Below are 25,168 nucleotides of genomic sequence, written 5' to 3' on the forward strand. Positions count from 1 at the left end.
GGCAGGTCAGGGAGGAGCCAGGCTGCCAGCTGTACTTCGCTTTTGTCTCCTGGTGCATTAATCCGACTTTGAGCTCCAGCCCCCTCCGCTATCAAGCAGTATCAACTGCTAGTGCCCCTGGCTGCCCCTTCAGGCTCAGGGGCAGCCCCTGATCGGCAGCGGGGGGGCATCTGCCCGTGACCGTCGTCCAAGGACAGTCCCGCCTGTGACGTCGGGAGGAATGGGGGGATGCGCCGCTCCAGCCCGTACGGGGCCCAGTCGCCCCGACGCCCGCCGGGACAACAGTGTCTGCAGCCCCCATCACAGCCCTAGTGGGAGGGAAGCCCCGGCAGGGAGAACGTGCGGGGCCAGAGGCAGGTTGTAGCGTTCTCCCTCCGCCCTGTTCCACGGGGCCCCTTTGTGACGTAGATGGGGGGGGGAGAGAGAGAGTGTGACGCTCTGCCTCCGCGGTGATTGGCCAGAGCAGGGCAGGGGCGGGCACAGAACGTCGCTGTTTGGGTTTAAACGTTCCAGCGGGAGGGGCGGGCCTAGGCGCTGTTTGCGGCGGGAGGTGGGGGCGGCGAAGCCGAGCGGGGTCTCTCGAGCGGGCTCCTGGGAGCGGCCCCGGCATGGTGCCCGCGCGGCCCCGGGTGAAGAGCGAGTACATGAAGCGCTTCAAGGAGCCCAAGTGGGAGTCGTGCGGCCCCTGCTACTGGGAGCTGCTGCGCTACCGCCTCAGCCGCCGCTTGCTGGAGCAGGCGCACCGGCCCTGGCTCTGGGACGGCTGGGAGCCGGGCAGCAGCGGCAGCAGCGCCGGCTCCCCCTCGCCCCCCAGCACCAGCCCCCCGGCCGCGCAGCAGCAGCAGGAGGCGGCAGAGCCAATCGCGTCCGGTCCCGGCGGCCGCAGCCGCGTTGGGGAGCCGGGAGTAGCGGGGAAGGCGAGCCTGGCGGAGCCCCTGAGCGCGGCGGGTAGGTAGCAGGCGGGGCCGGGGGCGGCGGGAGCCCGGCTCTGGAGGGGCCGCGCCCTGACTGCCCGTGGGCAGGTGCTCCCCGCCCGTGGTATCGGGCCGGGAGAGCCAGGGTGGGAGGCAGGTGTCAAACCGCCCGGCTCCCCCTCTCGGGCTGCTCCTGGGCGCGTCGGGCGGCCCCTGGGAAGCTGCCAGACTCTGCAGCCCTGTCGGCCATAGCAGCCTCCACTAGCGGGTTTCTGATTAAAATCCCCCATCGCTATCCCTGCTCTGGGTGGTGCAAGGGGAAGGCGCTTCCTGCCTTCCCTTGCTCCTGGCCTGGCTGATGTAAGGCACGGGCCTTTCTGCTCGCCCGTGGGTGGGGGAGCGGAGAATCTGTTACACTGTCCCCTCTGCGTCTCTCTTGTGGTGGGGCCTCCAGCCATGGTGGTCTCCGCTGTCGCTCACCGCTTTCCGCAGCAGGAGAATCATGTGATTCTTGACAGCTTGGCTGATGCCCGCAAGGCATCGCTGAAACTGATGAGGATCCGGGTCCCTTATCACCCAAAGCAGCAAGCGCTTTCAGTGCCCCACGCAAAAGGTGCAAGGAGCAAGCAAACAAAAACCAAACAACCCCAACCCTCCTGTGAATTGGTGCCCATGAATGTGGTGATTTGGTGCCCAGAGCAGCTGCCATGTGAAGGTTTCGTTAATTTCACTCTTCTTAAAGCTGTTCCTGGCTGGGGCCTGTTGGGAGGACTGCCTGTAGGCTCAGACAGATAATGCTGCTTTGGTTATGCTCCGTTCCCATTTGGAAGGCTTTTTTATGACCCACGTTTTTCCTTGTAAGGCTTAAATTCTACAAGAACTGCCTGTGTAGGTCTCCCCACTTGACATAACTTTCCTGCTTGCCAAGGGTGATGCACAAATAGGTGTTTTTTTTAAGCTCCCTGGCTCAAGCGATTTCTAGTTACTTGCAGCCTCCTAACTTATTGTTGGCTTGGAAGCTAATTGGTCTAGCAGTTGACTCCTACTTAATTCAATACCCTTTCGTAAGGTTTCAATACCCTTTACCTGGCTAACCAAAGAACACACTGTACCAATTTTCCACACCTTCTTGCTGGCTTTTCCCCTTGCTTCTGAGTTCAATTAAATTATAATTCTTAAAGAGCTTGGACCAAGCTACCTCTGTGCCTGCCACTTGGTTCCCAACTCTCCTCCAAGACCCCTGTGTTAATGATCTGGAAGAACCCAGAATGAAGCCACTGGTAGCTGGAGACAAAGTATTTTAGGTGCTAATCCATTACTGTAGAACAGTTTGCCAAAGATCAGATTGTATTCTAATCTTCCCACCTTCAGAGCCTGGTGCAGGAGCAATGTTGAAGTTTATTCCTGATAACAGAGGTGGTGATTTGGGATGGAATGGGGAAGTGCAAGTATAAGTGACTGTACCCTAGGCTCTGGTCTGCTTGAGTCTTTTATTTTTCATTTTACCTTATTTTCAGTGTCCACATGCTACTGTGATATATTTAGAAAACTCCAAAATTAGAAATGTGGAGAGATTTTATTTAATATTGAGAATATTTTGGTTTGTGAAAACAATGAATCTTGGTGGTGTGGCACTGTAAATAATTCTTTAAAAAATCCTGTCTTTTTCTTTTGAGTCCTATCTATAATGAAGTATAGACAATCCTCTAGTTTATCCTTGCAATAATAAGACTATGAAAAACAACAGCATGGGATGTTAAATTGCATTGTATTGTATGTTTGTAGCTCAGGGAATTATATAATTCCAGATTAAGCGAATGTCTGGTATGTTTCATAAACACAATAACCTTGGAAATTGAAGCGCTCTGTGCGTCATATGGGCAGCACCTGTGCACATCTTCCTGCTCTGCCCTGTTGATGTGCCTTGCGTACCCCAGAGAGGCTATTTCTAGGGCAAGTGCAGCTGATTCTCATGATCATTCATTGCTTATGTTCTGTCAAGACTGCCAACACAGGTGCTAGTTGTGATAACCGGCTGTGTGGACCCTTGTCCACTACCAATTCTTGTCACCCAGCATTGTGTAGTAACTACATTCAGTTATTCCTGAACTGTATTGTATTCTAGCCAGTCACACAAGTGCAAGTGTGTTTCGTGCAGACACCATAGGGCCTAATCCTTGGGAGTTCCTGAGCACTAGAATCTCCCATTGCAGTGAATGGGTACCTGGCACCTACAATACAGTAACTCCTCACTTAAAGTCATCCTGGTTAACGTTGTTTTGTTGCTGATTAATTAGGGAACATGCTTGTTTAAAGTTGTGCAATGCTCCCTTATGTCGTTTGGCAGCTGTCTGCTTTGTCCACTGCTTGCAGGAAGAGCAGCCCCTTGCAATAGCTGGTGGGGGATTGGAACCAGGGTGGACTAGCAGCCCCCCTATCAGCTCCCTGTTCCCCTAAGTTCCCTGTGCAGCAGCTGCTCAGCAGGCTATCAGTTGCCAGCAGTTTAGCTGTCCCTCCCTCCACTGCCATGTGCTGCTCTTGCCCTCTGCCTTGGAGCTGCTCCCTGGAGCCTCCTGCTTGGGGGGTGTGTGTGGGCGGGGGGGTGGTACTAATGTCAGGGTGTCCCCCTCCTCCCTGCTCCTGCACCCAGCTTATCCCATTTCCATAGAGCAGGGGTGGGGACAGGACAGGGACCGGGCTCAGGACAGAGAGAGCTTCCTGATAGCAGCTTCTGTCTCAACTTGCTGATCTACTTAAAAAGGCAGCATACTGAGTGGAGTCAGCGTAGTTAAAGGGGCAATGCGCATCTCTTTCACATGGTATGTGTCTCTCTCTGTCTGCCATGCTGTCTCCCCTCCCTTCATTCTGCTGCCTTGTAGTTTGTGAGGCTACATTAACAACAATGGGTTAACTCTTGAGGGCTCAGCTGATTGCTAGTTCATAATTTAGCACTAAGGCACCCCCTGGGAAATATCCCACCCTCTGACTTCACCACCTCATCCAAGCTTCACGATCATCGTTGCTGTGTACAGTATTAAATTGCTTAAAAATTGTTGTGTGTATGTATGTGTCTCTTTCGTCTGGTGAAAATTTTTTCCCTGGAACCTAACTCCCCCTATTTACATGAATTCTTATGGGGAAATTGGATTCGTTTAACGTCATTTTGCTTAAAGTCACATTTTTTCAGAAACATGACTACAATGTTGAGCGAGGAGTTACTGTGCCTCAAAGTCAGACTCTGACAGATATACAATATACTAACATGTAAATTAAGTAAAAATATGAAACTCAAAATAGAAGATGTGATAAGCAGCCATACTATGTATATGGATGTATTAGGGCATCTATACTGTTAAGTGCTTTGTGAGGCGAAACGCTTTAACCACAGAAGTTCCACGTATTCCTTTTAACACCACTTTTCTTGCAGCATTTTTTGTAAAGTGAATATGGTACTGAAGTACCAGGTACATTGATGACTGTAAATCACGCATTGTGATGACCCTGGCTAGTGGGAAACTGTAACTGCGGCATTTGTGGAGTATCTTTAAAGAAACAAACTCTTCTCCTGATTCACAGCTACTTATGTAAATTGTTGCTATGGTATCCGTGTATCTTTATAATTACATAAGCAGGTTCTGTGGCAAAAAGCAGCAGCAAGGAAAGCTACATGCTAGTTACTGGAGTTCTGAGAACATTGTATCTTTAGAGTATCTCTATGCCACATACCACCATCAATGGTGTGTGTAGCTATGTGCTGTTGTGAAATCAGGCTGTGTTGACACTACCGTGTGTACCTACGCACGATAGTAAAAGGCTCTGGTATGGGGAGGCAGTGAGGAAAAACTCTGGTAGAGGGGAGCTGCTGGAGCCTTTCCCTGTGGCGGGGAGCTGCTAGAGTTTTTCCCCACAGCAGGGGAGCGACAGAATAAGTACATATATGTAGGTCTCCCTCGCTGATGTGGGTAACTGTCTACACTTTTTGGCCCGAGGGCCACATCAGGATTCTGAAACGGTATGGATGGCGCAGTAGGGAAGGCTGTGCCTTCCCAAACAGCCTGGCCCCGCCCCCTCCTACTTCCCGTCCCCTGACTGCTGCCCTCAGAACCTCTGACCCATCCAACCCTGCTCCTTGTCCCCGACCACCCCCCCGATCCCACCCTCTATCCAATTCCCCCTGCTCCCTGTCTCCTGACCGCACGTGTGCCACTTCCCCCCCCTGCAGAAATGCCGACTGCCCCCCAGGGCCTCCTGCCCCTTATCCAACCCTGCCTCCCTCTGCTTCCCACCCCCTAACCATGCCGCTCAGAGCGGCAGGACGGGCTTATTGGAAAGCCTGGGATGTGGGCGGGCACAAGCAGTACTACAGGCACGGTGGGCCAGAGCGCTGTCCACACAGCGGCATGGCTGTGGGGGAGAAGGAACAGCTGGGGAGGGGCCAGGGCTGGCCTTCCCGGCTGGGAGCTCAAATGCTAGGTAGGATGGTTCCATGGGCTGGATGTGGCCCGCGGGCCGTAGTTTTCCCTCCTCTGATCTACACGATATCCAAGGGTTGCTTAGCCAGGACATGAATGCTTTGGCTACTTACACTAAGTGAATCTAAAATAGTGGCCACAACTTTCCATCATCAGACCAATCAGCCCCTTACAATCTGTGTTGAGGATTGTTCATTCCCTTTCCAGTCAGTTGACACTCATTTAGGAGTCAAATTGCACCATAGTCTAACATATCGTTCCCATCTAGAACACTTAAAGAAAAGATCTCCTCCTGCACTGCCTTGATCCAGAAGCTAGCAGGAACGTCCTGGGGAGCAGAGGCAAATATTCTACAAACATCAGTCCTAGCGCTGATATTTGTTCCAATGGAATACTTTGCTGCAATGTAGTGCAGAAGTTGGTATACACATCTTGTTAATTTAGAGGTGCACGCAGCCCTACATTAACATCTAATTTATGTTTTGGGGAATGATTTAACTGGGAATGATGATTTAACTGGGAATTGGTCCTGCTTTGAGCAGGGGGTTGGACTAGATGACCTTCTGGGGTCCCTTCCAACCCTTATATTCTATGATTCTATGAACTATATGAACCAACACTTTGAGATGCCATCACCTTAAAACTGCTTGGAGGGCTTTTGAGTGATGAAAACAACCTGTCACACGAGGCTGACATGATGCAAATAAGCAACACACACTTCTCACAAGATGTACCGGTTTCCAGAAAAACACACCCCTATGGTTCCTGCTAACTTGCCATGACTGACTACATGACATCCTTTTGTGGCAACTGTTCATGCACTCATGAGCCTTAGCAAGAGAATCTGAAACATAATTTTTCAAATGAGATTTTTAGCATCTCAATAAAGGCAGAATAAGTTGTTTGTGCGTGTTTTTTTTTTGTTTTGTTTTTGTTTAAGGAAAAGTCCCTCTTCTCTGGTCATACTGTGAACGGTTATGCTGGGTATTTTCAAAGCACAAGGAGAGGAAAATTTATGAAGAGGTAGTATCTACACTTTCCAGTCACTTCTCTTGAACAATTTAATTAGAAGTGCTGTGTGGGTAGCTAAATATCAGCATTTTCTTTACTTAGCTCTTCCAAGCTTTGTGACTGACATCCACCCACACACTGCAGTTATATGATAGGGTCTTACAAGAAGATGTGCTTGTTTATCATGTACTATGCATTTCTCTTTTTTTATTTTTAAGAGCTAAGACTGCAACTTTATTCATTAGTTTAATTTTGTACTAAAAATCTTGTGCCTTTTTTTGTATGGCTATTGTGAGATTTGTGCATTGCTTGTGGTTAGCACTTCTTGTTCTAATTTAGGAATATTTCACTGTTGTAGCGACATTTATGGGGACTACTGCTTCTTCCTTCCTTGGTCCTTTTGTGTAGCAGTCTTTCCTGAAGAAATAAGTCCTATTTAGATTTCAGTGCTGGTTAGTGCACGTCTTACAACTTATCGCATAGAAAGTTGTCACACAGGCTTATGTTCATTTGGAAGGGAGCCACTTAACACAAGAGTTGGAGTGCCAAATAAAGATTCCGTCCGCATGGCCTTTGTCAACTAACTTGAAAACTGTTTCTTTCCTTAACATGGTCTGCATCCACATTACACGTTCTATAGAATCATAGAAATGTGGGGCTGGAAGGGATCTCAGTCATTTAGTTCAGCCCCTTGTGCTGAGGCAGGATCAAGTATACCTAGACTATTTCTGACAGATGTTTGTCTAACCTGTTCATTTAAAAACGCCAATGACTGGAATTCCACAACCTCCTTTAGAAGACTATTCCAATGTTTAACTTCCCTTCTAGTTATAAAGATTTTCCTAATAGCTAACCTAAATATCCCTTGCTGCAGATTAAGCCCATTACTTCTTGTCCCAAGGGGGGATGGATAGCTCAGTGGTTTGAGCATTGGCTTGCTTAAACCTAGGGTTGTGAGTTCAATCCTTGAGGGGGCCATTTAGGGATCTGGGGCAAAAATTGGGGATTGGTCCTGCTTTGAGCAGGGGGTTGGACTAGATTTCCTGACGTCCCTTCCAACCCTGATATTCTATGATTCTATCTTCAATGGACATGGAGATCAATTGATCAACAGCTGTTAGCGTATTTGAAGACTTATCAGGTCCTCACTCAGTTGTCTTCTCTCCAGATTAAACGTGCCCAGGTTTTAAACATTTCCTCATAGGTCAGGTTTTCTAAAGCCTTTATCACTTTTTTGCTAATCACCTCTGGACTCTCTCCAATTTTTCCATATCTATCTTAGTGTGGCCCCCAGAATTGGATACAGTACTCCAGTGCTAAGCAGGCAGCTACCTCCCATGTCTTACATACACACACACACACACCTGTTTAGTACATCCCAGAATATAAACCACTTTAGCAACTGCACCACACTGACTCATTAGATACAGGTCATAAACAAGGTTCTGGTGTGGAGGTGTTGATGGCACTGATGGATACAGATTGATGGCTCACTTTTCATCCTCCTTAAAGAATCCCCTGTTGCCTCCTACAACATATGGATGTGTTAACATGAGGACTCGGTTTTATTAAGTGTAATTTTTACTGGTGCAGGTTCTTGTGCAGACAAGGCCTGTGCTGGAGAATTATTCAAATGCTGTGTAGCTGTAGTGTGACCCAATTCACAGTCAAGTGGCTTAAAGAGGTGTTGACCTGATGATAGCACTGTGCTGGAGAAGAGGCAGGGAAGAATGACTGCTGTTGACTGTGGGAATTGCACTCTACAGACTCTGCATCCTGTACTCCATGTGTATGGAGGATATTCTTTCTCTCACCCCTACCTTCTTGTAGTCTTCCATGCTGCCCTTTTGTTTGTGAAGCTTTGCAGGCAAGTATATTACTGAATCTGTTTCTTCTTTTGGTAACTTTCTTAAATTCCCCCTCCGCACCCCCCAACCCCCATTGACTTCTCCAGTCCACTAGCTACTCCATCCTCAAGCTAGATGAATTTTCCCATTTCACATGGTGTTTAAAAGTGCTAAGAAATAGTAATAATCAAACACCATATGTTTGTATATGCTATCCCACTTCCCAGGCAGTTCATCTCTATTGGCTACAGAATTTGTGTTCTTAATTTTCATAGTGGGCAGATGGTGTCTTTGAAAAAGCTGGTAAGCTGTGGTGACAACCTATGGCCAAAACCACCAAGCCTAAAAATAACGTTGACTATTTCCTCTTACGTGACTGCCTTTTCCTGCGCTAGCTAAGTACCCAAACTGTACTAGAGTTTACATGCTCAGTGAAATCATAAGCTTGCTTTTGAAAGTTGGGTCCAATAGGAGCTCTGTCTAAACTATGGTTGAAGGTAAAGAGATACCCATACACATTTTAAAGCCAAAATACTCCATTAAATTTTCTGATCTCGATGAATTTTTTTTATTGGCTTGCTCGCACCTTCTGATTTGAGGGTAGATCTCTGTGCATAGTGTTGGCATCTGGAGAACGGGAATGGAAGGCAAGCTCCCAGTCTGCTCTACAGCGCAAACCTGGCATAAGTTCATGAGTCTTGGGGTGAGGGATGTATGTGCCGCTGCCCACCAGGTGCCATTGTGGAGTTTAAAACTGGATGCTTGGGGGTAGGGGGTTAGCTTGCATTTGGGCATAGAGACCACCAGCAGGATAGCAGTACTTTGATTTACATTGTGATCACTGTGTCTTCATAACAGAAAAATGACTTTTATTTAAAGTAGAACTCGCAGAATAGTCTGTTCTAAGGTCCTTTCATAATCTCCTCTTGTGCCCTAATATTTTTGTCATTAACTTTTAAAACCGTTTGGCTTTTACTGTAAATTTCAAAGAAATTTTCATTATACATATTTGTTACTGGTCTGGGCAAAATATAACAACTCAAGGCAGGGAGAACTACACAAGGATTTTTTGGGGGGGGAGGGTTCATTTTCTGGGATGGAAATGGTTTTGTTCTCTTACAAGAAAGAGGGAAGCCTTCTGACATTTGAGCAAACTTTCTAACAGTTAATTCATCTGTGTACTGTGAACCAGGGGTCTGTGTCACAGATAGAACCTTGAAAGGCCCTTCTTGAACGCACGTAGAACGCTCTTTGGAACTGTGCTGACCAGGCTGGGGAGAAATCCTAGTGTCCACTCAGGACAAGTATTGAACTGCTTTTCTAAAGTGTCACTTTTCCTTCCCACTGTGCATGGTCAACAGATGGTTAACATCAGGGACAACAGCAATGAGTTGGCAGTCTGAGTGGGGGATGTCTGAGTGGAAGTGGAGCACAATAAACAGCTGTGGAGGTGGAAGAATGAGGCGAACACCAGAGCAGAGCTGCCAATTAGAGTGGAGTATGATGGAGCAGTGCACACAGTTGGGCATGCTGGAGGCTGGGGCTCAGTTTGAATGTTCGTGATCCGATGGAGGTAGGGGAGAATGAGCATAGGCTTTCTAACTAAGCTCAGGTAATCTGAAGGCAAGGGATAGTCTAACTTTTCTTGCAAAGGCAGGTTGTGAAATGAAATAAAACTTGATTTTCAGGAGCAAGATGGCTTCTCTAACACTGAAGTCCTGCAGTGCTGGACAGTTGAATTTGCTGGCCATTCTTTTGATTCCATATTAAGTACACTTGTGTAAAATAATTTACGTAAAACGTCATCAGCAAAAAGAGAACAAACCCTCAAATACCTGGGGAAAAATATAACCCTGTTGACTTTTGGGGTTTTGAAAGGAATCTGCAGAAAGCAGTATTATAGGCTCTGCGCCAAGCATGGCACAGTGTGTTAAGTGGGACACTTACAGAAAGCTATTTTGGGAAGCGTTTTTTCCCATGGAAATATCAGCAGGATACAGTTGGCAAAAGTGTGTAATCGGGAAACACGAAAGCTTTCACATGAGGAAGCCCAAATTAAGCGTGAGGTCCTGTTTCACATACTCTGATCAAATCTGTCGCTATCTTCAGTGTGCCTGGTAGAGTTTAAATGCCATATGTCCACATATTTGTTAGCTACTTGAAAAAAGTTGCAAGAAGATGATGGAATAGGTAGGCTAGGGAGTCGGTGGAAATGCTGCTGATAGACTGAGTACCGTGACAGCCGTCAAGTGCTGCTAGGTGGCTTTGGTCACACGCTTATATTGAATGCACTTGTTTTAAGTATTTGATACTTGATGTCCAAAACTACAAAATGACTAGCATACTCCTAATGCCAGTCTGACACTAATGAGGGGAAGATGTTTTGTATAAATGAGACTTAATGGGGGTGTATCTGCAGTCATGCAACTGCGGACTGTTCCTTTTTATCTTTCAATACAACTTCAAGAAGAGATTTTTTTTAACTGTTGTTCAGGCATGTATATGTATGCAGTCTTTGTCGCTAAATGTTTTAAAGTCAAACTGCGTTCTTCTTTTCTCCTTAGAGAAAGAAACAGAGGGAGACAACCAAGAAAAAGATGCAGAACAGACTTTGGTAAAAGAAACTGACAAATCAACCAGCTGTACAGGACAACATCCAAGTCGAAGTGCCTTGTCCAGTCAGAAAGATCGAAGATCAGCTAAAAGTCCTCAAAGGACAGATGCAGCAAAGGAGCATAAACATCCATTTGCTTTATATGGCTGGGGAGAAAAACGTACAGATACAGGGAGCCAGAAAACTCACAACGTCTGTGCTTCTGCTTCAGCACATGAAGTAAGCAAAACATTCAAATATTTTTTTACAGTTTAGTTTCCCCCCACGTCTATAGGGAAAGAGGAATAATACTGATTATCCATAAATAAAATTCACTATCCTCTTATTGTTACTAGTTACCAATGTTATAATCTTCTTTAACCTGCATCCAGGACTTCTTTGGGGCATTAGTGTCTTGAAAAGTTTTCCTTGCTTAGTTGTGCTATGCTATTTTGTCACTCTGTATTAGTCAGAAGGAATGACACTTTGGGAGTGGTGGACTGGGAGACACTAGATTTGAAATACCTAAATTCTCTAGAGCTCCAGGCTTGAATCCTACAGGACTCACTTGGACTTATCTTTTCCAAGTTTAGGAAAATTGAGTTCTATGTAACGTGTTCTTTCAGTTAAACAGTAGGTGTCCCCTGCCCTATGAATGCAACGTTAAGGCTTAAGAAGCAAAAAATCAGTCACTTCTTAAAAATATTTGGGTGCCCACTTGCACATCCTGCAGGCCTGACTGTCAGGTAGTGTTAAGTACCCACCCTCTGAAACTCAGGTTGTTGAGGTGACAAACTGGGCATCTAAAAACATAGGCACCCAAAATCACTGATTGCTTTAGGAAAATCTTGTCCTAAGGACATCAGAATGGCTCTTCTAATAGATGCCTTTCGTTTCATTGGCTTTCACCTTTTGCCCCAGTGTGTAAATGCATACATTCTTTATATACATTTCAATTCAAACTCTAAGGTTGGAGTCATACCAATGGTTTGAGTGCACGGTACGTTTAAAGAATGTTAGAATTTAAAAAACTCCAGGAAATTCAGTTAAGGTTGCACTCTTCAAACAAGGAACACAACCTACCTTAATTCTACCCTGAAGAAAATCAAATTCACAATCAAGGCTTTATTTCAGTGATGACCACAAGAACTAAAATGCTTTGGTCTTAACTGTAGTGGTTGTGCCACTCTGTCATACAGTACATAATTTATAAACTTCTTCCTAGACAAATAATATAGTGAATGCACATCCCATCCCAACCCTCCCCTCCCTTCCCCTCTTCATTAAGGGCCTGCTCCTGTGAGATGCTGAAGATGGGGTCCTGTTCTCTATGTAGATGCCAATTATCCAACTGTCATTGGACATGGTAATGTCTCATTATAGAACTTGGGTGGGGAGAGCAACTGCTTATGAAGAATCAGTCTCCTGTCTGAAGAATCCAAATGAACTTGGACCAATACTTTGGTCCCATCACTAATTTTTCAAGCAAACAGATTACTTCTACTGTAAGAAAACTAGTGACTAAATCTGTAGCTGGTTTTGGTTGGATCTAAGAATACTGCTGCAGCCTACCCGAGTGTAGACACAGCCTGTGCTGACAAGTTTTTATGCTGGTATGGGAACACCCCCACCCAAATGATGATAGCTATGCCAACAGAAACACGCTTCTGTCAGTACAGCTGTGTCTATACCAGGGCTTTTGTCTGCATATCTGGTCAATCAGGGGTGTGGTTTTTTCACACCCCCTGACTGACATAGATGTGCAGATAGAAGCTTTAAATGTCCCCTAATTTCTAAACTGCCAATCACTTTGAAAGGTTCCAGACTAAATGACCCCTTGGTGCAGCCTCTGATTAATGCATAGTTCTTCTTCTTTTTTTTTTTCCAGTAGCGCTGAAATAAGACAAAGTGGATGAAATAAATGTACCCCCACGGTCTGAACTCCATAACTGAAAGTCGATCAGAAGTGGGCAGTTAGCAGCAAGTGTCCCAAAGCAAACAGACAGGTAGACAAGCTCAAGCCTAGGAATAAGTGGCTCAGCTATTGATGAGTGAATCCCTCTGCGTCAGTCCCTTGGAAGCTGAGTAACATTATGAAGTTGTAAATGTTGAACCTGATAGTATTGCTGGATAGTAAAATATTATGTCTGAAGAACAACTCATTATTCCAAAATGGTGACACTTCTGACTGTTGTAACACACTATCTTACAGAATGGCTGACCTTGACCTTGTTTGGGCCTGAGCCCTTTATTCCTTGTTCACCCAAAACTCCTGCTCAAGTCAACGGGTGTTTTTTGGTGCACAAAGACTAGGCTTTACATCATCATAGTATGTCAAGTCCTGATGTCCCATGACAGTGGACCAAGGGTATGGCTATGCTGCATAGCACACCTGGGTCTTTGGGACCCATTCTTTCCAAGCTCTCACGCAAATGTCCACATTGCATTGCTATGCGAGTCTCTCAGGCATGCTGATGCATCCACACTGCATACAGAGACCAGAGTTAGACCAGAGTCAGACATTGAGGTTTCTGGGGCATATCCCAGGTTTCTCAGCACCCTAGGTAGCTACAGACACTCTAGGGCTTAGGGCTTGGGTCATTATGTATTGCAGGAGAACGTCTCTGCCCATCCTGTGGAACTTGACTGGAGCCTACCAATGCATTCAGGCAAGCCATTTGGGTCTGCAACTTGGATCCAGCACTGGAGGAAGACCTTCTCCAGCTCACACTCTCTCCTATTTTGGGAATTGGGCAGAGTATCTGAGATACACTGATGGATGTTTTGGCAGCGGTAATTGTCCTACTGATGGCATCTCTTGGCAGAGGGTCACAGATATGGCAGCTGCAACCTGACTGAAGCTGCTCATGCCTATTGTCATAGTCGCAGATTACCCATATGTAGGCTGATCCTTCTGGAGCAGGACTACAAGCACGGATTGGTGGGATCACATCATGCAGACCTGGGATGACTAGCTTTTCTTCCAGAACTCTTCATGAAAAAGCAGATGTTTCTGAAGGCTTATGATCAAACAGCTGCAAGTGGGTAGTGGTTTGTGCAGCTGCATAATCTCTACATACAAGGCCTTTATGTACAGTCATGTTGCCTTTTAATTAGGTGTAACTATTGCCACTTAGATCTGCTGGGATACGGTATCACTTTGTTCTTGAATACATGTGTTCCAGAACCATAGTTCCACAGGTTTTTGGGATGGGGAGGAGGCTGACTATGACCAATGCCACTGAAAATAGGTGCAAATGTGTATTTTATTGCATAGCAGCCTGCATGATCCCCCAAATCAACTTTTTGGAAGTCCACATATTAATCATTCTTAATATAAAAAAAGGCTTGCTTGTTTTTTCTCTTCTACAGCATGTTCCTTAGTCTATCCTGTAGAATGTAGAACCTTATTAGGCTAATCTTGGGGTACTCATGGATGCTGGCCAAATTATGGAGATGCTGGTTGTGAGTCCATAGTTAAGGTTGAGTTCTGTCTTGCTCTTACACTGAGATTATCTTTGATTTGTGAAAAATGCTCTGAGCCTATAGCACTCAAGTACACCATGACATTCTTTTAAAATGTACAAGCAAATCAGTTAGAGTTTTAAAATTAACTACAGCAAAAATTTCTTAGGACCCACTGTTAGTCTTTCTTTTTTCCTGAATGATGTTAGGAATGGAATAACACTCTTAATTTTCCATATAGTTAAAGCTCATGGAAATCTTGTGCATAATTATATTTGAAGAAATTAGGCTGTAATTAAGCTACATTTAATTACCGTATCTAACTGTTATGATTCTACAGGGTCAGTTCAACAGCTCAAGGGACTCTGAAGTGGGGCCGTTCACACTGGCCGCAACTCAAGCCAACCGTCAGCCTTACTCTACAGTTTACTTGCATGCGATCATTCTATAGATTGTATTGACTCGTTAGTATGAGGGAGACTTGACACCTCCTCCTTCAAGGTTCTCCAACAGCCTACTAACTTGGGCATCAGTGTTTGAAAGGTTCCCTAGGGCTCTGCTATGCACAGAAGGAGCACTGTTGGGATAACTGAGGAAGGAGTGCAGGCCCAGATGTTGGGACTTGGGGGCTCACTCCCATTTCTCTCACTTAGATACTTTTGGTCTCCCAAACACTGCCCTTTAAACCAATATGTCAGTTGCAAACTAAGGATCAATTTTGTAAGTACAGTATGCTTTGAATTTTAAGGACTGCTGTGGTGTACTGGTGAAGCTGCCCTTAAATTAAAATAAAAATAAGCTTGTTAATTCATCTTCAGATCAATAGAAATATCTTATGATTGCATTCTTTTGGGTTTTGGTGTTTACGTATGAATTTTTAAAAACCAAAATTTCCAAAAGGAAGGGGAAAATTAAGTTAAAGATGTACTCGACTGTAACTGTATTTTAAGGGTAAGATAAAATTACAGGGGTGTTGTAATTCTTAAAAAAAAAACAAGCACTGCAAATGCAGGAAATTCAGTTAGGATTACGTGTCACAGATTCAAACATGTTAAGGTATGGAAATGCAAACTCAAAGCTACCAAGCAACCTCAACTCTACCTTGGAGTGAAATCATGAAGGGAGGAAAAAGAGTGAGGGTGGAAATCCCAATTGTTTTGTAAAGTTCAGTTTAATCTAATCTGAGACCACAAACACTAAAATACCTCCCTTTTGTGATTAGTGGCAGCAACATATTTACCCCAGGCTGTTCTATAATCTCTTTGGAATCCTGTAGTAATGGGGAATCAGATTGTTCCCTTGTTGGCTTGGGGAGTGAAGGTTGAGGATAAATTTTTAAACAACTTTGTTTTCTTGAATAAAAATTAGACTTCTTACTTTTTCCACAAAATTGACTGTAATTCTAAATTCTTGATAGATTCATGAGTCTGCACTACGAGCAAAGAACAGAAGGCAAGTGGAGAAAAGGAAATTGTCTCAAAGGCGAGTGCACTCTACAGATGTGGATCGAACCTGGAGAGTAAAGCCTTCCCCGCCAGATAATCCCTGGATGACAGAGTACATGAGATGCTACTCGGCAAGAGCTCGGTGAATCAAACCTTGCTTGGACATCTCTCAAATATTTATATTAAATCAGGACATTGGTGCAAACTACTTATGCAAGGTTTTTATAGGGGGTTTCCAGCAGTCTGTTACAATGTTTGTTTGTATTTTGGCTACCTACCTCATCAGTAGAGCGTAGAGCTGGAGCCATAACATTTGAAGATGGTTTTTAAATATAGTTCCTTAAATTTTTAAATATTTCTCCTTTTCTGAAGTCTTTTTAAGAGGCATTTCAATGAACCTTTTGAGACCATTTCAAAATACTGAAAGTCTAAGTGAATTTTTACAAAATCTTTTATAGAATTGGTTCATTTCACAAACTTTCAACTGCCCCTATAAAAAGACCCCCCCCCCTTTTTTTTTACTCCCAAATCATGTGATCATAGTGATGTGTTGGAAATCTTTCGTAGGGTGTGATGTATGTGCCATTGCATTATTTAAAATACTTGATTCAACATGTCCAAAATACCATGTAGACTCCAATATCTAACCTGGAAGCTAGTGGCTCTGGTACACAATAATCTGAGACCCAATGAATACTGGGCTCATGAAAACAGCTGTTAGGGATTGTCTATTATATAGTGGAGACTTTTTTAAATACTTGATATTTGTCTAAACTTTCAGTAATTAGTGAATCATGCAGATATTCTTCAATTGAGTTTCATTGCTGTTTTTTAAAATGTCAGTGGAATAGATTAATATGATCTAGTTATTGTGGTGACTTATTTCCAAGTGAGAAGTCACAGGATTAATTTGCGATTACTGTGACTATTACACCAAATGATGGATGTTGACAATCATTATCTGATGGCTGTTGGTCAATAGACAGTTGCTTGCTGTACCAGTCTTGACCTGATACCATCATACTGAGTTAGTAAAAACACCCATTTTGTGCTTAATTATTTCAATACCAGCCTCTCAATGAAGACTGTATATATTTCAAAATACACTTCATTGACCAGACACCAGCCGATTCATTAGTCTTGTTTATTTTTAACGTTTGTATCTGGAGAGTGGAGAGAGTATTTCACTGGTATGCATTCCATTTGGTTTAGTATGGTTAATAATACTTTGAGGTTTTAGATTTGCAGAACAATTTTGATAAACATTTGCAAATGAAGTTTTCATGGGGTCATATCTGTCCTGGAGGCGCATTCGTAACTCCCTACCAAGGGGAAAGGAAAACAAACCCCTTAGTAACTGGAGACTAATGAAATCTCTTGACTATTTTTACTTGGTGGATCTGTTTTTTGTATAATGTAGGACTGCCAGTAATTGAGGTTGGCTCCTCAATTTGTTTCTTTACTCAGTAGTTCTAAATGGAATTTTTAGTTTTGTAGTAAATGTGAGCTTAAACAGATCCTTGCAATAGTTGCACGCTTTTTGAGATCTCTTTGAAGTGCGGTGGTGGTAATGTAATAGTTCTGAGGTTCATTCTTTTACAGGCTGCTTTGGAATCACTGACCGCTTTTGACATAGCTTGATCACACTTAACATTTCAGATTGTTTTAAACAAAACTTTTAAAATCTGTTATGAGAAATGTTATGCCCCTATTATTGGAAGTGTTGTAACTGTGTGCTTAATGCATTTGAGCAGTCTGCTTAACTTCACTGTAGTGAAATGCAGAAAGTAAAGTAAACAAATGGCAATAAGTAAACTGGAATCCAAAAATCTAAGGTTAGTAGTAATATAGGAGTTGGTGTGACTCAGTCTAGAATAGTCAGGCTTTCCTCAATGAAAGGCTGGCTGAAACTAGCCAAATTGAAAGCCATGCTTGCTCAGTAATATTTAAGTTTAAATGGTTACTATTAGGCTAAATAATATTTTGAAAGTTGTATGTCACTGAGGCCAGAGATAATTAAAACTAACTTATTAAATCCTCCTGTATTTTAATAACACTAAGACATGGCCTCATTTTCTGGCTTTAAAAACTTTTCACTTACAATAGAATTACAAAAAGGAATCAAAACACCTAATAGATTTTATACAACCTTCTAAAAGCCTCGCCTTCTAAAACTAGTCACTAAAGGGTTTTTTAATAGACGGACCATTTGCTTACAATTGAAAATATTCTGTAACTTTATTTGTGGCCAGTAACATTGACTAAAATTGAGCTGCTTAGTAGATCTCCCTTCCTCCAGATCAGCGCGCAGTATTGAGGCCATCCTAGTCCACTGCATGTCAAATTTTTAACTTAACTTGACATCTTTCCACTATCTGGGGCCTAGTTTACTTTCCCTCAAGATACATCTGCTGAAAACATGGTCTAGTTCCAAATGCCCTCTTCTGTTCTCAGGGTTAATTTATCTCCCCGCAGACAGCAGCACAGAAGCTCCAATAGCCCTATACTAACAACTGCATTGGATAAACAAAAGTGGTGGTGCCCGTTTCTCCACTGCCTTCTCTAAAAACTGCTTTTACTCAGAACATTGGGTGCATCTCTGGCTTTGCTGGAATATTCTGAAGTACCTAATGTTTAGTCTTTTTGTTCCATACTTTCAGTGCAGATATCAAATCAGCCAAACTACTGCCTTGGTCTTCTAGTATTTAAAGATTCAGTAGATTTGTTTAAATATCCTATATAAGGTTTATGCCCTACCTAAGCTACAGCATCAGTTTCTCTTCGTTGACTTTTTTTTTTAAAGGGATTGTTCTGTTTTCACCCTCTGGCCAAGTTCATTTTGACAGGAACAGCTGTTGGCTAACTTGCTAAAAGGCAGTAGTGTCACAAAATCAGGTCGTATGCCTGTCAGTTGGATGGTTCTGCAGTACAAGGCTGTGGCTAAAAACGGCACTGAATTATGTGCATTGACTGACTTTTTTGGTAACTCAGGTAAAGCCTGAGTTGAGAGGCAGGTTTTTCCTGAAGACTTTTTTTTTTAATTGGGAAAGCTGCTGATCCTTCTCTGACTCTTCAAGATAACCTTTTGAAAATAAACACATCAGTCACAACACTTGCGGCCTGCATTAGAGATGGATTCGCTGAAGCACTCTCTCTTAGATGAGAAACTTAAAAACATCTAGCTAGACTAAATGTCCCAACCCTCTGTTTAGAGGAGACAGAAGCTTGTCTTGCACTGAGTTGATTTTAAAGAAAAAGTAAATCTACCAGCTTAATGAACCCTCGTTTTGAAGACAAGACTTGTGTTTATTATACTTTGTGGTAAATATTTCATAGTATTTTTGCTAAGTCTTCACTAAAACTCTGAAGGGTGTCCCTTCATTCACCAGATACTTAACAGCATTATGTGACACTCAATAGATTTCACTAATACAATGCTGCAGTTTGTCAACTTCACAAGTTCTATGAAGACTAGTTTGGTGTACTTTGTGTACAGTGTTGCAATGAAAACTGTAAAAGAATGGCTTTATACAATAGAGTAGCATGCTTGTGTTGAATCATGCTGTCACATCTTCCTTGCATCCTGTAATTATCTAAATTTCAGTGTAACAAATATCCAAGTTTAAGATGCTGAAAGGTACGTTGTCTAGCTGTAGAGCCAAATTTGACTTATAATGAACAGTCTTGTATTCCTAGTAACTTGTTTTGATCCACTTTAATTGAGGCAGCAGCTGTACACCATCCAATTTTTCATCCTGGCAAAAGTACATCTGTCTTTAAATATATAAATTTTATAATGTAATGCACCAGCATTGAAAGTCTCTCTGAGTTGGACAAATGGTTATAGTGACCACAAGTTGTTAATCTGAGGATCTACGTGCAATGAATTGTTGGTTTCAGTCCATTCCTAGATCACTCAACAGCAAAGCCATAAATGGAGCCTGACCCTCAACTCTACAGTTAGCTCCTCTAAAAATAGGGGTAGAAGGAGGGAAAGCTGCCTCATGCTGTTTTGTTAGCTTTTGTGAGCACTGAATTCACTTTAAGAACTATGGGGAAAATACCATCTAAGCTTGAAGCAATATGTGACTTTTTTTAGAATGTTTTTAAACAGTATTTTGTTTTTAGAGCTTCTGTATTTGTATTTAACACTATGTCAACTTGTACATGTGAATAAAACTGAGTGATTGTTAACTGGCTTAGACTCTGATTTAAACAGTGTAACAGCCGTGTTAGTCTGTATTCGCAAAAAGAAAAGGAGTACTTGTGGCACCTTAGAGACTAACCAATTTATCTGAGCATAAGCTTTCGTGAGCTACAGCTTACTTCATCAGATGTATACTGTGGAAAGTGTAGAAGATCTTTTTATATACACACAAAGCATGAAAAAATACTCCCCCCCCCCCACCCCACTCTCCTGCTGGTAATAGCTTATCTAAAATGATCACTCTCCTTACAATGTGTATGATGATCAAGTTGGGCCATTTCCAGCACAAATCCAGGGTTTAACAAGAACATCTGGGGGGGTGGGGGGTAGGAAAAAACAAGGGGAAATAGGTTACCTTGCATAATGACTTAGCCACTCCCAGTCTCTATTCAAGCCTAAGTTAATTGTATCATTTTGCAAATGAATTCCAATTCAACAGTTTCTCGCTGGAGTCTGGATTTGAAGTTTTTTGTTGTAATATAGCAACTTTCATGTCTGTAATAACGTGACCAGAGAGATTGAAGTCTTCTCTGACTGGTTTATGAATGTTATAATTCTTGACATCTGATTTGTGTCCATTTATTCTTTTATGTAGAGACTGTCCAGTCTGACCAATGTACATGGCAGAGGGGCATTGCTGGCACATGATGGCATATATCACATTGGTGGATGTGCAGGTGAACGAGCCTCTGATAGCGTGGCTGATGTTATTAGGCCCTTCGATGGTGTCCCCTGAATAGATATGTGGGCACAGTTGGCAACGGGCTTTGTTGCAAGGATAGGTTCCTGGGTTAATGGTTCTGTTGTGTGGTATGTGGTTGCTGGTGAGTATTTGCTTCAGGTTGGGGGGCTGTCTGTAGGCAAGGAAAGGCCTGTCTCCCCAGATTTGTGAGAGTGTTGGATCATCCTTCAGGATAGGTTGTAGATCCTTAATAATACATTGGAGGGGTTTTAGATGGGGGCTGAAGGTGATGGCTAGTGGCGTTCTGTTATTTTCTTTGTTAGGCCTGTCCTGTAGTAGGTCACAATGGTTCCCTCAACCCACCCAGCAATATTGTTAACCTATCCAACTATACTCTCAGTGCAGCAGAAGCAGCTGCCCTATCTCGGGGCCTCTCCTTCTGCCCCTCCACCCCCACAAACATGATACAGTTCTGTGGTGACCTAGAATCCTATTTTCGACGTCTCTGACTCAAGGAACGTTTCCAACATACCTCTGAACAACATACTAATCCACAGAGACCTCCTTACCAACACTACAAAAAGAGGGATTCTAGGTGGACTCCTCCTAAAGGTCGAAACAGCATAGAGTGCTTCCGCTGATGTGCACGGGCTAAAATTGTGGAAAAGCAGCATCACTTGCCCCACAACCTCAGCCGTGCGGAACACAATGCCATCCACAGCCTCAGAAACAACTCTGACATCATAATCAAAAAGGCTGACAAAGAAGGTGCTGTTGTCGTCATGAATAGGTCAGAATATGAACAAGAGGCTGCTCGGCAGCTCTCCAACACCACTTTCTACAAGCGATTACCCTCTGATCCCACTGAGAGTTACCAAAAGAAACTACAGCATTTGCTCAAGAAACTCCCTGAAAAAGCACAAGATCAAATCTACACAGACACACCCCTGGAACCCCAACCTGGGATATTCTATCTACTACCCGAGATCCATAAACCTGGAAATCCTGGGTGCCCCATCATCTCGGGCACCCTGACAGCAGGATTGTCTGGCTATGTAGACTCCCTCCTCAGGCCCTATGCTACCAGCACTCCCAGCTACCTTCGAGACACCACTGACTTCCTGAGGAAACTACAATCCATCGGTTATCTTCCTGATAACACCATCCTGGCCACTATGGATGTAGAAGCCCTCTACACCAACGTTCCACACAAAGATGGACTACAAGCCGTCAAGAACACTATCCCCGATAATGTCACGGCAAACCTGGTGGCTGAACTTTGTGACTTTGTCCTTACCCATAACTATTTTACATTTGGGGACAATGTATACCTTCAGATCAGCGGCACTGCTATGGGTACCTGCATGGCCCCACAGTATGCCAACATTTTTATGGCTGACTTAGAACAACGCTTCCTCAGCTCTAGTCCCCTAACCCCCCTACTCTACTTGTGCTATATTGATGACATCTTCATCATCTGGACCCATGGAAAAGATTCCCTTGAGGAATTCCACCATGATTTCAACAATTTCCATCCCACCATCAACCTCAGCCAGGTCCAGTCCACACAAGAGATCTACTTCCTGGACACTACAGTGCTAATAAATGATGGTCACATAAACACCACCCTATACCAGAAACCTACTGACCGCAATTCCTACCTACATGCCTCCAGCTTTCACCCTGACCACACCACACGATCCATTGTCTACAGCCAAGCTCTGCGATACAACCGCATTTGCTCCAACCCCTCAGACAGAGACAGACACCTACAAGATCTCTATCAAGCATTCTTACAACTACAATACCCACCTGCAGAAGTGAAGAAACAGATTGATAAAGCCAGAAGGCTTCCCAGAAGTCACCTACTACAGGACAGGCCCAACAAAGAAAATAACAGAACGCCACTAGCCGTCACCTTCAGCCCCCAACTAAAACCCCTCCAATGCATTAAGGATCTACAACCTATCCTGAAGGATGACCCAACACTCTCACAAATCTTGGGAGACAGGCCAGTCCTTGCCTACAGACAGCCCCCCAACCTGAAGCAAATACTCACCAGCAGCCACATACCACACAACAGAACCACCAACCCAGGAACCTCTCCTTGCAACAAAGCCCGTTGCCAACTGTGCCCACATATCTATTCAGGTGACACCATCATAGGGCCTAATCACATCAGCCACACTATCAGAGGCTCATTCACCTGCACATCCACCAATGTGATATATGCCATCATGTGCCAGCAATGCTCCTCTGCCATGTACATTGGTCAAACTGGACAGTCTCTACGTAAAAGAATAAATGGACACAAATCAGATGTTAAGAATTATAACATTCATAAACCAGTTGGAGAACACTTCAATCTTTCTGGTCACTCGATCTCAGACCTGAAGGTCGCAATACTAAAACAAAAAATCTTCAACTCCAGACTCCAGTGAGAAACTGTCGAATTGGAATTCATTTGCAAATTGGATACAATTAACTTAAGTTACCTTGCATAATGACTTAGGCTTGAATACATACTGGGAGTGGCTATTTCCCCTTGTTTTTTCCTAAACGTTCTTGTTTAAACCCTGGATTTGTGCTGGAAATGGCCCAACTTGATTATCATACACATTGTAAGGAGAGTGATCGCTTTAGATAAGCTATTACCAGCAGGAGAGTGGGGTGGGAGGAGGTATTTTTTCATGCTTTGTGTGTATATAAAAATCTTCTACACTTTCCACAGTATACATCCGATGAAGTGAGCTGTAGTTCACGAAAGCTTATGCTCAAATAAATTGGTTAGTCTCTAAGGTGCCATAAGTACTCCTTTTTCTTTTTGATTTAAACAGTGGTACAGACAGAAGATGCGGGGGGGGGGGGGTATAGTTTTGTGAATGTAACTGCCTCTTCACTAACCAAGTACCTATTGACTTTCATAGAATATCAGGGTTGGAAGGGACCTCAGGAGGTCATCTAGTCCAATCCCCTGCTCAAAGCAGGACCAATCCCCCATTAAATCATCCCAGCCAGGGCTTTGTCAAGCCTGACCTTAAAAACTTCTAAGAAAGGAGATTCCACCACCTCCTTAAGTAACGCATTCCAGTGTTTCACCACCCTCCTAGTGAAAAAGTTTTTCCTAATGTCCAACCTAAACCTCCCCCACTGCAACTTGAGACCATTACTCCTTGTCCTGTCCTCTTCTACCACTGAGAATAGTCTAGAACCATCCTCTCTGGAACCACCTCTCCGGTAGTTGAAAGCAGCTATCAAATCCCCCCTCATTCTTCTCTTCTGCAGACTAAACAATCCCAGTTCCCTCAGCCTCTCCTCATAAGTCATGTGTTCCAGACCCCTAATCATTTTTGTTGCCCTTCACTGGACTCTCTCCAATTTATCCACATCCTTCTTGTAGTGTGGGGCCCAAAACTGGACACAGTACTCCAGATGAGGCCTCACCAATGTCAAATAGAGGGGGACAATCATGTCCCTCAATCTGTTCGCTATGCCCCTACTTATACATCCCAAAATGCCATTGGCCTTCTTGGCAACAAGAGCACACTGCTGATTCATATCCAGCTTCTCGTCCACTGTCACCCCTAGGTCCTTTTCCGCAGAACTGCTGCCTAGCCATTTCGTCCCTAGTCTGTAGCTGTGCATTGGGTTCTTCCGTCCTAAGTGCAGGACCCTGCACTTATCCTTATTGAACCTCATCAGATTTCTTTTGGCCCAATCCTCCAATTTGTCTAGGTCCACTTTGCAGGCCTAAAAGTGAAAAAAGCCTATTGCTATGTAAAAATACAGTAAGCTTGGCTTCAACCCTGTCTGGTAACTACCCTGTACTCTGACACCACATTAGGAATAGGTACTAGTATGGAAAATGAAATTGGTGCTTTTCCATCTTCTGCTTGCCACTTTCCAGTATTCCTTTGGAGAACTGGACTCTTCTACTTTTCTCCCCCCCCACCCGCTCTTGCTATTGTTTCCACAGCAGTTAAGGATCATGTTACATCACACAAATAGCATTTCCTCTCCTGCTTAATGGACAGGACAACACTGGCTTCAGTGCTCTGCACTGTTAAGGGCAAGAAGAAATTGCATCAGTTCTTTTGCCTAGGTAAATAGTTCAACTGGTCCCTGTAGCTGTTGGTGCCAAGGGGTGAGAGCTCTGGAAAGGATGCATTAACCTGCCTGGCGTTAATACAGTGGTGTGCTTACTCAGGCCTGATGCTGATATCCTCATTGCCAAGAAGGGCCACTCTACAAGTAGTCAGAGATGTTTATCTGTGTAACAGTTGGTGGTAACTTTCCAAGAAGTTACAGAAGTTTATGCAGGTGTTCCACTAAAGTTCTGGCAACGTGGGGAACTGCAAAAGGAAAGGCTAGAGGAAGTGTTCTTAGAGCTTAGCAAGCTGTTACTTTTCTAGATGTAGGTTGAAACGTATTTAGGTAATAAGATGACCAAATGCCAGCAATAGGTATCTAATGTTCCCCAGGATTGTGAGCTACCTGCCTTAATGTGAAGGAGTCTTAATCTGTACCTCTGT

General features: G+C 43.8%; 1 protein-coding gene across 1 annotated transcript; it reads left to right on the forward strand.

The window, feature by feature from the left end:
* Positions 1–539: 539 nt before the first annotated feature.
* On the forward strand, positions 540–19,941 carry CCSAP (centriole, cilia and spindle associated protein). Its single transcript, XM_048843893.2, has 3 exons — positions 540–948; positions 10,809–11,077; positions 15,720–19,941. Exons 1-3 carry the CDS (start codon positions 609–611, stop codon positions 15,891–15,893), a joined length of 783 nt encoding a protein of 260 aa, XP_048699850.1. The 5' UTR covers positions 540–608; the 3' UTR covers positions 15,894–19,941.
* Positions 19,942–25,168: the final 5,227 nt, after the last annotated feature.

The sequence above is a fragment of the Caretta caretta genome, chromosome 3 (genome assembly GCF_965140235.1).
Source record: "Caretta caretta isolate rCarCar2 chromosome 3, rCarCar1.hap1, whole genome shotgun sequence".
Lineage (NCBI taxonomy): Eukaryota > Metazoa > Chordata > Testudines > Cheloniidae > Caretta > Caretta caretta.